We start from the raw sequence: 14,960 nt of genomic DNA, 5'->3' as shown, positions 1-14,960 counted from the left end.
GGCTCGCCGGGTTCCTGGAAGAACAACAAATCAAACACTCCGACTCACACTAGGGCGACCCCTCCTTCGAACCGGTGTTGTGCCGAATCTCGACCCCCCCGCATAATACAACCCCCCTTCGCGTGAACCGTGAACGCGCATTCGCTTATGTCAACGCCCAGGGGGGCGTTGACAATAAGCGAATGCTTAATGGGGTTGTAATATGCGGGGGGTCGAGATTAGGCACAACACCGGGAGCGGAGCGATGGGGAGGGGGCCCCCTGTGGCAGCGGAGGGTAGGCAGGACCAGGTGAGTTACCTGAGACTAGTCCAACAGGACCAGGTGAGATACCTGAGACTAACTAGTCAACAGGACCAGGTGAGATACCTGAGACTAACTAGTCCAACAGGACCAGGTGAGATACCTGAGACTAACTAGTCCAACAGGACCAGGTGAGATACCTGAGACTAACTAGTCCAGCAGGAGCAGGTGAATTAACTGAGACTAGTCAATAGGACCAGGTGAGCTACCTGTAGAGTAGACTAACTTAACCGACACTATTTTACTGATCCCACCAGATGTTTGGAACGAGTCCCAGATGTTTTTAGGCAAAAACACTTTTTAGTAAAGCTTAGTGGGGAATCCAGTTTGTTGAGATCTACCTCCCTATAATGAATCCAACGTGTGTTATTTTAAACTAGTTGTATTTCTGGTTGTTGTTGTGTTACCCTTGTTAGGCACTTTGTATTTATGCACATCATGAACGCAGTTGATTGACTGATGGCGGTAGGTAGACAACTCCAGAAACGATCGATGGTAAACTGTGCGTCTCTGATGCGCCACCAGGGAGGGCCAGGGTTCCTGCGGTTACCTCTAGACCCACCCTCTCTGATGCGCCACCAGGGGGCGCCGTGGTTCCGGCGTTTACCTCGAGACCCATCCTCTATGATGCGCCAATAGGGGGCGCCGTGGTTCCGGGTACCTCTAGTCCCACCCTCTCTGATGCGCCACCAGGGTGCGCCGTGGTTCCGTTTACCTCTAGTCCCATCCTCTCTGTTGCGCCACCAGGGAGCGCCGTGGTTCCGTTTACCTCTAGACCCACCCTCTCTGATGCGCCACCAGGGAGCGCCGTGGTTCCGGTTACCTCTAGACCCACCCTCTCTGATGCGCCACCAGGGAGCGCCGTGGTTCCGGTTACCTCTAGAACCGCGTGGTTTCGAGTCAGGCGGAGGAGCGCGAGGTTATCATAAGGGGATAACCGTTACTCAAACTATATCACACACACACACACACACACACACACACACGCACGCACGCACGCACGCACGCACGCACGCACGCACGCACGCACAAGAACATTTATTCAATTGACTGACTCTTCAACACGCAGGCCACAGGTCTGAATAATTATTTATTAAATTTATAGGAAGAAATAATGCCAAGTTAAAAGAATGTCCTTAATGCAATTCCTCAATATTTACATTCAGGACATTCAGCAGATGCTTTTGTTCAAAACAACTTACGATAAGTACATTAGTCAGAAGAAAGAGAAACAACAATATATCTCTGTGGGTACAGTGAGGATGTTCATGGAACCAAGCCCTAACAATCACGAGGTTAACCCGTTACCGGAGACCACACAGATAGCAGGTTAAGACGCCACACAATGCTAAGTAACACACAGTGCGTACATTAAGTGCAAGGAGGCAGTGTTGTTTTTGGCAGGCATTTTAGATTTAGTTTTAGTCTTAGTCTTTTTGACGAAATGCTTCTTAGTTTTAGTCCCATTTTAGTCATTTCTATCTTTGAAAGTTTTAGTCTAGTTTTAGTCCGACGAAAACTCCAAAGGTTTTAGTCTAGTTTTAGTCCGACGAAAACTCAAAAGTTTTCGTTGCAAAACGTTTTACGACCACCCGCACCCGGCACCGCTGCTGCTGCCATGGTGTGTGTGTGTGTGTGTGTGTGTGTGTGTGTGTGTGTGTGTGTGTGTGTGTGTGTGTGTGTGTGCCTCGTCCACCAGCCTCTCTCTGTAGTGTATGAGTGTGTGTGTGCCTCGTCCACCAGCCTCTCTCTGTAGTGTGTGTGTGCCGTGTGCGTGCAGGCGCAGCTGCGCGCGAGCGAGGCTTTTAGTGTGTGATGGGGGCGTGACTGTTAGGACAAGCGTGACTGTTCGTCCACTCACTAACAATTTAGTCTCGTCTAGTTCTCGTCTGACGAAAATGTCTACATTTTTCGTCACATTTTAGTCTTTATATGGCTTTGGTGACGTTCGTCTTAGTCTCATTTTCGTCATGGAAAAAAGGGGTCTGACGACGTCATTTTCGTTTTCGTCTTGCCTGACGAAAACAACACTGGTGTGTATGTGTGTGTGGTGCAGGGAATGTTCCACATACTGGCCGTTACAGTGTTGATGTGAGAAATAATGATCAAATGATATGATAACAAAAATAAATACGTTCTTCTGCTGCACAGAAGCACTGGGATGCAGCCCTCTGAACACACCATCTTCATGATCCTCCTCCTCCTCCTTCCTCCTCCTCTACTCCTCCTCTCCTCCTCCTCTACTCCTCCCCACACCGGCCCTCCTGCTCCCTCCTCCTCTACTCCTCCTCTACTCTTCCTCCTCCTCTCCTCCTCCTCTACTCCTCCTCCTCCTCTACTCCTCCTCTACTCCTCCTCCTCCTCTACGCCTCCTCTCCTCCTCCTCTACTCCGTCCCACACCGGCCCTCCTCCCCTCCTCCTCCTCTCCTCCTCCTCCTCCTCTACGCCTCCTCTACTCCTCCTCTACTCCTCCTCCTCCTCTACTCCTCCTCTCCTCCTCCTCTACTCCTCCTCTCCTCCTCCTCTACGCCTCCTCTCCTCCTCCTCTCCTCCTCCTCTCCTCCTCCTCTACTCCTCCTCTACTCCTCCTCTACTCCGTCCCACACCGGCCCTCCTCCTCCTCTCCTCCTCTTCTACTCCTCCTCCTCTCCTCCTCTTCTACTCCTCCTCCTCTCCTCCTCCTCTCACCGCCCTCTGCTCCTCCTCCTCCTCTACTCCTCCTCTACTCTCCTCTACTTCCGTCCCACTCCTCCCTCCTCCTCCCTCTCCTCCTCTCTACTCCTTCCTCCTCTCCTCCTCCTCTACCTCCACCGCCCTCCTCTCCTCCTCCTCTCCCTACTCCTCCTCCTTCCCCTCCTCCTCCTCCTCTCCTCCTCTACTCCTCCTCTACTCCTCTACTCCCACACGGCCCTCCTCCTCCTCTCCTCCCTTCTACTCCTCCTCCTCTCCTCCTCTCTACTCCTCACTCCCACACCGGCCCTCCTCCTCTCCTCCTCTTCTACTCCTCCTCCTCTCTCCTCCTCCCGCCTCTCCTCCTCCTCCCTCGATGCGTCTCCTGTTGCTCTGCAGCCTGCGTCCGTGTCTCCCTCTCATCAGCCTCAGCAGGATCTTCCTCAGCGCCGGGGGCGGGGCCTCCAGCGCCCAGCGGGTCAGGAGGAGGCGGAGCTCCCCCGGCTCCTCCCCCCCGGGGAGCGGGGCGGACAGGAGCAGCCTGAGCCTGGACACCGGGATGTTCTGGTGGAGCAGGAACCCCGGGAGGAGGTCCCTCAGATAGTCCACAGACGCTGCAATAACAACACCCTTACTATGTGTGTCATGTAAAATATAGATACATCATTATCAGATACATGATATTCATTATTATATACATGTTATTACATTATTATTGTGTACTGTATTTATATTATTATCATATACATGATATTCATTATTATATACTATATGTTATTACATTACTATTAGGTTCTGTATTTATATTATTATCATATACATGATATATATTATGTATGCTATATATTATTACATTATTATTATATACATGATACATATTATCAAATACATGATCATTATTGTGATATACTATAGGTTATTACATAATTATTATGTACTTTATGTATTTATATGATTACATCAAATCATTTGATGTTTGATGATCATATTACATCAAATACATGATATATATTATTATATATTATCTCATTATTATAGTATACACAATATATATTATTATATATATATCATATATATTATTACACTTTTATTGTATACATGATACATATTATCATATACATGATATTTATTAATATATACTATATGTTATTACATTGTTATTATGTACTGTATTCATATTATTAGATTATTATCATATACCTGATATATGTTATTGTATATTATTACATTATTATTACCTACATGATACATATTATTATATATGTGATATTTATTATTATATACTATATGTTTTACATTATTATGTACTGTATTTACAATATTACATTATTATCATATACAAGATAGATATTATTATATATTATTACATCATTATCAAATACATGATATATATTATTATATATTATTACATTATTATAATATACATGATACATATTATCATATACATGATATATATTATTATATACTATATATTACGGTATTACATTATTATTATTTACTGTATTTATATTATTACATTATTATAATATACATGATACATATTATCATATACATGATATATATTATTATATACTATATATTACGGTATTACATTATTATTATTTACTGTATTTATATTATTACATTATTATCGTATACATGATACATATTATCATATACATGATATATATATATTATTATATGCTATATATTATTACATTATTATTATGTACTGTATATATTATAACATTATTATTATAAACATGCATGATATATATATATTATTGATATGATTACATGATATATTATTATTGATACGACCGAATTCTTATATTTTATATGTTATATCTAATATATATTATTATATATATTTGATTATTACATATTATATATATTATTAAAATATTATTACCAGTATATATATGATCTAGATAGATAGTTAACTCTTTATTAATAGATGTGTATCATATTTATGTCATAAATATATATTAAAAAACCTCCAATTCTTAATTTAGTATTACCATATTGAATATATCATTATTATTATTATTATCATTGTGTTTTTCATTGTATATGCGTTTATAATAGGGGTAATCTACTGAGCCCCTCCCAGTTAAGAGGCCTCTCGACCAATCAGATCTCACCCCTCTCTCTTAGCTCCTCGCAGGAGGTGCACACGCTGTCGTACCACGCCCCCCCGGCAAGCAGCTGCAGGCCCCGCCCCCCGGTGCAGGCGGTGTGGGCGTGGCATGGGTCCCGCGCCGACACCGCCCCTGAGAAGGAGCCCGCCGCACATGGCTGGCAGGCGGTGTCCGCTGTGGGGGTCCCTGCAGACGGAGCAGAGGCGGGTCAACCAACTAAGTAGGTAACTAACTAACTACAGGGGTGGGTCCGGGGCTGGGAGAACACTAACTAGCTCACTAACTAACTAGGTAATTAACTAGCTCACTAATTAACAGACTTGGTAAATAATTAGGTAAGTTACTAACTAAGTTACTAACTAGTTAATTAGGTAAGTTACTAACTAGTAAACAAACTAGGTAACTAACTAGGTGATTAAATAGGTAAATAAAAAAGTAACTAACTAACTACAGGCTGGGTCAGGGAGCAGACCGCTGGTTGAACACTAACTAGCTCACTAATTAACAAACTAAACTATACTTATCGAAACAATGACCAAAACACCATGACAACATTCCTATACTCCATTCATTACATTATCTCTCTCTTCCTCTCCCTCTCTCTCCCCCCTCTCTCCTCTCTCTCTCTCTCTCTCTCTCTCTCTCTCTCTCTCTCTCTCTCTCTCTCTCTCTCTCTCTCTCTCTCTCTCTCTCGGAGGAGGAGGAGGAGGAGGAGGAGGAGGAGGAGGAAGAAGAGGGAGATGAGGAGGGACTCTCTAAATCGACGCCACTTCGACCTGGGCGGGACTTTACGTTCTACGTCACTCGCTATGGGTGTGCATGTGTGCGCGTAGCCGTCACTCGCGATTGGTGTGCATGTGAGAAAGGTTTTGGCTTTTAGTGTCTATGGGTTGGTAATAACGGTTCTGAAGATTTTTCTAATGGAAAAGTGGTCTTTTATTTCCATAATCTTTGTTCAGTGAACGCATAAACCCGTTTGTTAGTTAGCAGTTAAACAAAATGCGATCTCTTTGTTTACAGTTACCAACGACCAACTGATGATTTGGGGTTCGATTCCCTAGTGATGCAAGGTTTTTTCTTTCATTTTGGACTGCGCACACATCGCGAGTGACGGATACTCGCACAATGTACACACATCACCGTCTTTACAATTTCTAGGCAACCGAAGTTTAAAGATTGTCAAGTGGTTAACTCTTGAATCGCATGTACTAAGACCTGATGGGTTAGTGGTCAGAGAACAACTCATTAACGCGGGGATAAGGGGTTCGATTCCTTAATGAAGCTAGCTTTTTTCTTTCATATTGGACTGGATGTTTGCATGCCATTTTGCGTAACTTGTAGTTTATGATGAAGAAATGTTACTGGGGTTAAGGTTAGGGTAACGGTAAGGGTAAGACACAAAGTGTTTTTGCAACACAATATTTCTTACAATAACAAAGTCCAAAGTTTTGATGACTCCAGTAGGAAACTTAAGATACCTAGAGAAATGCGTGAGTGCTCACAAAACATCAACAAGTCAGCAGTGTGGTACAGGGTGATCATTTCTGATATACAGTACAAAAGCTGAAACTATTAGCCAGGAGTGGGAAAGATGCAGACGCAGACGTGGGAAGCAATAAGACACACCAACACACATTTGCCTGTTGCAAAATGGTTCAGAGTTTTAGAAATAGTTAGGGTTAGCTGGTATGGGGTTATCTGGTATGGCTATAGTCTAATGTTAGCTTAGTTCGTGTTGTTTCGTCATGAAATCGCTAGTAATAGTAAATAATTTGTAGAAATATAGCCTATCATCACAGACTGTAGGAATGTCACCCACCCTCCATCGCGTACGACACTGACGCTCATAATCCTAGTGCAAGGGACTTTGTGCACAGATCCCTGAGACAAACGGCTACGCGCACACATGCACACCCTTAGCGAGTGACGTAGGACGTAAAGTCCCGCCCAGGTCGAAGTGGCGTCGATTTAGAGAGTCCCGAGATGAGGAGGAGGAGGAATAGGAGGAGTACCTTGAGACACCACTCCGGACCCGGTGGGACACGTGCTGTGTCGGATGCACATATCGAAATAGGGCGCGTGGTAGTGTCCCGCGACGCAGCGGCAGGCGGTGTCCAGGGCGGCCGAGCACTGCGCGTGCACCTCTTGGTTCCGTCTGCACGCGCCGCACGGGATGCACGCCTCGATGTAGTTCCAGAGCTCCGTGAACGATCCCGGTGGACACGCGGCGCAAGCGCTCTTCCGCGTGCCCGTGCACGGCGCGTGGAGGTAGGTGCCGGGCGCGCAGCGGTCGCAGGTGAGGATGACACCGGAGTCGGGGTCCGTCCTCAGGTAGGTGGTCGACCCCGTGGTCAGCGGACTTGTTGACATACTGGTTGACCCGTTAGTTGACAGACTGGTCAACAGACTGGTCGACCCGTTCGTCGTGAACCCGTTGGTCGGGGGCGGGAGTACGCACAAAAACAGCGCGAACATCTGGAGGAACAGAAACACAATATGGAGGTCAGTGGATTCGCTAGCTCAGCTTCTTTGAATAAACATTAAAAAAAAAAGTTTAGAAACTGGACAAAGGAAGATATAAAAGTAGGCATCTTTAAAAGGTAAGAAGAGGATAGAGAGTGAAGTAGAAAGTAGAAAGTTCCGAGTTGGGTTATTATCACACCATCTCAGGGCTGGATGCGGACCGGAGTGGGGCCTGAGGATTGGAAACCCTCTTATGTTCGCTGTAGCTTTTTTTTTTTTTACGTCAGCCGGATGTTATTGGTAAATAAATATGGCACGACCCCTGTGACGTCAGGTTTGGGGATTCCCGTCAAGGACAGAAGGCGCGTTCATGAGGGCGTTCATTTTCCTGGTAATAGCTTACGTGTGTCCCCAACCGCGACAACGTTATTCACCGCAGGTTTATTTTATATAAAAAGAAAAGTCAGAATTTAACAGAACTTAGTCGGCAAACGCCTCTATTTCCTTGTAGCCTATCACCTACCATCCTTTTGTTTTTATTTATGAGAAGCACATCGTATTGCCACTGTATGGAAGGCTACACATGCCCTTATCTAGAGCTGGTTTACCAGTACAACAACGTTTAAACCGGACCAAAGTCTATGCCAACAGACGGTTACAACGTCAATCAATAGTAAAGTATGTGACATGATGGTTGATTATTTTATATTGAGTTAAACCTTCATGTTCCACCATGTTCATACGAGTCACTAGTAAACCGTACGTCACCAACTGGGCAACTCTGTTCGGTGAAAATCTGGCCCCAGTTGCCGAACGGAAATAGAATCTTAAGAGCGTCATGAGGTGTTCACGTGAACTTTCCGACGTCGCGATAATGTTTTCCCCATAATTCCCAACGATGTGAACGTGCCAAGAGAAAACAAAACGATGAATGAATCATAAATAAAGACAAAAATACTAAATTAATATTAATATAATATTTACTAAATTAATATAATATATACTAGATTTATATAATATAGGCTATGTTAAATTCATTTGATAGAGATATTAAATGTATGCAATACATTGCGTCTTTGGTACGATAGTGCCGGATAAGACAAGAAATACAGTCTGTACTTTACCTCAACGTAAAATGGTGCATTTGACATCGATACCATAGATTAGAAAATGTACAGTCAGAGGTCATTTGTACGGAAAGCTAGCTAATGTGATATTTATTGTAACTGTCTGATACTGTGTTACTGATTGAATGATAATACATCAATAGCAAGCCAATATAATTTTCACATCTTCTCAACGGAGAGAGAGAGAGAGAATTAAAGAGAGAGAAAGAGAGAGGGTGTATATATTGTAACGGCGGCGTTTGGCAGGACCCAAGACTTTATGTCAATAACACAGATTTAGGACCATGAAACAGAGCAAGTGGCCTCTAGGGTCTGACCAGTGACCTCTAGTGTCTACTAGTGACCTTGAGTGTCGTCTCCATAGGTCCTCTTAACTATAAAAGGTTCTTTGTATTTTCCTATAATATTACTTCCCTGCAGTACAGCCCCCCACCAGGTGCTAAATTGATCAGCTCAGTGTGATAGTGAGCTGATTCATGTTTATTTTGGGTTTTTCCCGGGAAGGCTTGGGTCCTTTCATGAACTACATCCATCCGGGAACAGAGATGATAAAGAAGTGTGCCCTGAGGTCACTGAACAAATGATCAATTGAACACAAATCAGGGGAGGATTGGTCCATAAAACCTTCCAGGAAAAAGGATTAATGTGGAAAAACACTAAAAACCCATTCCTTCTATTTGACTGTTAAATATATTGTATATAGGACTGTTTACTGTTAGAATGTTATGCATACTACTGCTCTATATGTAGTAATACTCTTTATACTACTGTTTACACATTATACATGTAATATTAGTTAGTTCTATACTACAGTATAGAACTAATATTCTATATTGTAGTAATACTTACCGATTATATATAGTTGTGTTCTATACTCCAGTAATACTCTATACACTACTGTTTACTACTGTAGTAATACTCTATATACTAGGGTTCTACGCTGTTGTAATACTCTATATGCTACTGTTTACTACTGTAGTAATACTCTATATACTGCTGTTCACTACTGTAGTAATACTCTATATACTGCTGTTCACTACTGTAGTAATACTCTATATACTACTGTTCACTACTGTAGTAATACTATATACTACTGTTCACTACTGTAGTAATACTCTATATACTACTGTTCACTACTGTAGTAATACTCTATATACTGCTGTTCACTACTGTAGTAATACTCTATATACTGCTGTTCACTACTGTAGTAATACTCTATATACTGCTGTTCACTACTGTAGTAATACTCTATATACTAATGTTCACTACTGTAGTAATACTCTATATACTAGGGTTCTACGCTGTCGTAATACTCTATATGCTACTGTTTACTACTGTAGTAATACTCTATATACTACTGTTTACTATTGTAGTAATACTCTATATACTACTGTTTACTATTGTAGTAATACTATATACTACTGTTCACTACTGTAGTAATACTATATACTACTGTTCACTACTGTAGTAATACTATATACTACTGTTCACTACTGTAGTAATACTCTATATACTGCTGTTCACTACTGTAGTAATACTCTATATACTGCTGTTCACTATTGTAGTAATACTCTATATACTACTGTTCACTACTGTAGTAATACTCTATATACTGCTGTTCACTACTGTAGTAATACTCTATATACTACTGTTCACTACTGTAGTAATACTCTATATACTGCTGTTCACTATTGTAGTAATACTCTATATACTACTGTTCACTACTGTAGTAATACTCTATATACTGCTGTTCACTACTGTAGTAATACTCTATATACTACTGTTCACTACTGTAGTAATACTCTATATACTGCTGTTCACTACTGTAGTAATACTCTATATACTACTGTTCACTACTGTAGTAATACTCTATATACTACTGTTCACTACTGTAGTAATACTTTATTTACTACTGTTCACTACTGTAGTAATACTCTATACACTACTGTTCACTACTGTAGTAATACTCTATATACTAGGGTTCTACGGTGTAGTAATACTCCATATACTACTGTTCACTACTGTAGTAATACTCTATATACTACTGTTCACTACTGTAGTAATACTATATACTACTGTTCACTACTGTAGTAATACTCTATATACTACTGTTCACTACTGTAGTAATACTCTATATACTAGGGTTCTACGGTGTAGCAATACTCTATATACTACTGTTCACTACTGTAGTAATACTCTATATACTGCTGTTCACTACTGTAGTAATACTCTATATACTACTGTTCACTACTTTAGTAATACTATATACTACTGTTCACTACTGTAGTAATACTCTATATACTAGGGTTCTACGCTGTCGTAATACTCTATATACTACTGTTCACTACTGTAGTAATACTCTATATACTACTGTTCACTACTGTAGTAATACTCTATATACTACTGTTCTACGGTGTAGTAATACTCCATATACTACTTTTCACTACTATAGTAATACTCTATATACTACTGTTCACTACTGTAGTAATACTCTATATACTACTGTTCACTACTGTAGTAATACTATATACTACTGTTTACTACTGTAGTAATACTCTATATGCTACTGTTCACTACTGTAGTAATACTCTATATACTAGGTTTCTACGCAATAGTAATACTCTATATGCTACTCTTTACTACTGTAGTAATACTCTATATACTACTGTTCTACGGTGTAGTAATACTCTATACTGCTGTTCTACACTCTAGTCAATATCAGCCAACTCATTCAATGAACTGTGGTTGTGATGGAAAATCTCCATGTTGTTACGTTTTTATCTCTTTACTGGAAGAAGAGCTGCAGAGTTTTTTCATTTTCTGATGAAGAGGTGCTTTGTTTCCAAATCAACTTCAAAACTGCAGCTTTCACTTTCAGTAAGAAAGAAACACTGGCTATTTATCGGAAAACACCAGTGTGTTGATGGTTTGTGTGTGTGTGTGTATCTTTATGTGTTTGTGTATTTGTGTGCGTGTGTATGTGAGTGTCTTTGTGTGCGTGTGTGTGTTTTTGTGTATTTTTATGTGTATGTGTGTGTGTGTGTATCTTTGTGTGCGTGTGTGTGTGTGTTTTTATCTTTATGTGTATATGTGTGTGTGTTTATCTCTGTCTTTGTGTGTGTATGTGTGTGTGTGTCTGTTTGGGTAGTTGAAGTCGTAACCTTAAACCCTGTAATCACCATCATTATGCCCTCCAAGTTCCACCTTTAAACAGAAGACCTGTCGGGGCAACAACACCTGGGAGTTTCCCATGACTTCCAGACAATCTACTATAACCAGGTTGGCTGGTAGAGTTATTTCTAATCCGTGGGTGATTCCCAGTAATTGGTCACTTATTCTCTGTCAAAGTGTTATATATATATTTTTTCCGTGGCGGCGAGAGGTTTTTAAAGTGAGGGAGGGAGGACTGGAGTAAATTAAAATAAATCTCGGCCTATTTTTGCCCTCAATGACTGAATTTATTGGTTGTAATTTAGCTATGTTTATTTTCAGTTACATTTGTTTGAAGAAAAGACTTAAGACCAAAAGTGATGCCATTTAGAATGCATCATGCTCCGAATCATTCACTCTTTCCACAATATCAAACAGAACGGTCAGAGTAGCAAACTAGTAAAAGAACGAGAACATTATTTCAACAACCTGATCTATAGGCATGGTGCCTAGCAATGAAAGTCGCATAGCAGCACCAACGTGAACTTGACGCTTGTCGTGGCGTTTGGTTGCCCTATCAAGATCTTTCACATCAGGGAAACCATGAACAGCCCACGCTGGAGATTTGACATTATTCATTAGCAAACAGGGCCAGCAATACAGTCGATCGCTAGTAATGCTACCAGTAAGCCATGAGTACCTAGCAAACCATGCAGCACCCACAACACTGACGTTGCCATTGCTTTTGGTGATCTCGATTTTGCGAAGTGGTCTACCTTTTTCTTTGGTCGCTAACTTAGCACTGTAACTCAATTAATCGAATGCTTAGTTTGAAATTAAACATGAACAATGACCTCTGTTTCCGATGTTTCCATTGTACACTTTATTCGCAAATGTTAGAATCTCGTTATCCTTCAGATGATTTCAACTGCTTTGCGTCTGAGCGGCAATGCAGGCAGAGCGGGTTTGTTATCGACAGCGTTGCCAGATTGGGCAGATTTCCCGCCCAATGATACATTTTCCAGCCTAACGTGGTTAAAACTAAAAGAAGCCCAATTGGGTGGGAAATCTGCCCAATCTGGCAACACTGCTCAACAGCCAGGGATCCTGCTTATTGGTTCATAGCGCAGCCCGAATCGATTTTTGCGCGAATCAGACGCCTTAAGGTCACACCCACTCAGAGGAGGACTTTCCTCCTCCCTCCCATTGAAACCAATGCCGTGTTCAAATATCCATATCCGTACTTACTAGCTTAAGTTTTTTTAACTTTCCGATTCAGATCGGGCGCAAATAAGGGTACTGTTAACGACACGGATGGTGTACTCAAAACGGTCAAATCGCCAAGTGTGTGGCGATGTACACTTTTCGTACTCAACGGCAGCCATTTTAGCTACGTAGCGGAAGAGGGCGGAGCCAGGCTGAGCCAAAGTCGGCGCATTTTCCACATAGCCTGCATTAATAGAGTCATTTTGTAGTTTTTATAGCTTTTTATAGCTGCTAGGTGTAAAGAGTTCACCGTTCAAAGCGGGATGTTTTAGGAGCCGCGGCAGCCAAACAAATGACAAATGACTGGATATCAATCAAAGGCTCATAATTATCTTAATGCCATGTACTAAAAAAATTTAAGTTTTCTCTATTCAAGACGCCACCTCAAGCGTTTTATTAGCCGTTTTATGTTATAATCTTTTGCTGGAGAAGGAGGGGTGGGCAGCTGAAAGGAGTCGTAGTGAAACAAATGTTGTTTCGGCCCGGCATTTTAGAGGGCCTAGTGCACGACTCCGTTAACTTCTCGTGTCCGAGGTTTTTCCTTTTACTTAACATGAATGACGTTGATGGTTTTGGCACTGTGGTGACTTTTTATCCCTAAAAGTGTTTTAGTGATAAAGGGATTTTTAGACTGGTTCAGCTGCTGCTCAATGACTCTCACGTTCCTCTGCTTGCGATCATTGCGATTCACCATTTATTGATCCAATTATTCAAAAGATCCAACAACAAAGAATGGATGCATTACGGTATCATTTTTATAATATTGTTAAAGGTTGGGTATGGAATTCGCTTTTTTGGCCATTTTTGCAGAATTACTTGAAATCCTTATCATAACCCACTTACAGCCACTGAGTTAGAAGTACTGACATGAAAATTAAACAAGTCAATCATCTGTGGAACGGGCAGGGCTCGAAAAACTCCAGCCAATCATTTCCATTGCCACCGAGTTGCATTGGACAGTAAGTACGTCAATCAAACGGTCGTACTGCACTCCCCCTCCCCGCCACGGGCCGAAACAGTGCAGAGCGACCACAGCCAGAGCGAACACAGCGGGGCAGAGGAGTGTCAGGAATAGTCTTTGGTGTACACATCAGTACGGCCTATTGGCACTACTGTTTAGTGGCAATGCAGTGTTTTCTATGCCTTTTTATTTTCGTATATTATTTCAATGAATACAATTTATTTATTCATAAAAACAAGATCTGTTCTTCAAATCTTTTTTCCAAATATAGGTCGTCTTACAATGGGGTTTGTGTTTATATTCGGACCAATACGGTACAGCGGGCGCTCACATGACGTTAAGCATTTCCTGGTGCATAATGTGACGCTTCAGAACCTAAAATCCTGTTTCTCCCCGTTGACACCACACGACAACACATAACCGGCGTTTTCAGAAATCTCCACTTTGGCCGGAGTTTTTAGAAATGATCGTTTTCTGTGATAAGACAGGGCCTCGGACAGGGGGTGTTGCAGCACCCCCAGCACCCCTACTTCCCGCGGTACTTGGTGCAACTTACAGCTGAATGTAGTGCCATGTTGTTAAACGAAAACCTACGCTAGCCTGGCTCGCTCTCGCGCATCTCTGTTCGCGCTCGTGCATGATTGCGCGTCCAGGTACTTGGAATGGGTGGAGTCAGAGTCAGCGTTGAAGGAGAGGGGGTAGGACCATTTGAGTTGTGTATTTTCAAAATCTGCTGGCGTTTCGCAAATCCCATACCCAACCTTTAATAGCCTAATAAACATTTCAGTTGCGTTAGTGTTTAATTTTGGCCGGTATCAAATAAAGATTTTGGGGAGAAAAAAAGATCGTCCTGGCGGCCTTAAACTGACTCAACAGCGCCACCTGCTGTTGTGTAGCGTGA

General features: G+C 41.9%; 1 protein-coding gene across 1 annotated transcript; it reads right to left on the bottom strand.

Moving 5' to 3' along the window:
• Positions 1-1,567: 1,567 nt before the first annotated feature.
• LOC132451356 (tumor necrosis factor receptor superfamily member 6B-like) lies at positions 1,568-7,838 on the bottom strand. The gene is made up of 5 exons (XM_060043736.1): positions 7,755-7,838; positions 7,105-7,567; positions 5,096-5,278; positions 3,330-3,586; positions 1,568-1,582 (listed from the first exon to the last, which is right to left on the bottom strand). Exons 1-5 carry the CDS (start codon positions 7,755-7,757, stop codon positions 1,568-1,570), a joined length of 921 nt encoding a protein of 306 aa, XP_059899719.1. The 5' UTR covers positions 7,758-7,838.
• Between the last annotated feature and the right edge of the window lie 7,122 nt (positions 7,839-14,960).

Source organism: Gadus macrocephalus, chromosome 22, assembly GCF_031168955.1.
Source record: "Gadus macrocephalus chromosome 22, ASM3116895v1".
NCBI lineage: Eukaryota > Metazoa > Chordata > Actinopteri > Gadiformes > Gadidae > Gadus > Gadus macrocephalus.
Note: the sequence above shows the minus strand (reverse complement) of the source record. Positions and strands in the feature narration are given on the sequence as shown.

Bases quoted from the DNA above. Each gene is read 5' to 3' on its own strand.
- LOC132451356 (XM_060043736.1), bottom strand. The intron at 5,279-7,104 runs GTACTCCTCCTA...CTCCGTCTGCAG, and splicing joins GTCCGGAGTGGTGTCTCAAG to GGACCCCCACAGCGGACACC. The intron at 3,587-5,095 runs GTGAGATCTGAT...TTGTTATTGCAG, and splicing joins CGAGGAGCTAAGAGAGAGGG to CGTCTGTGGACTATCTGAGG.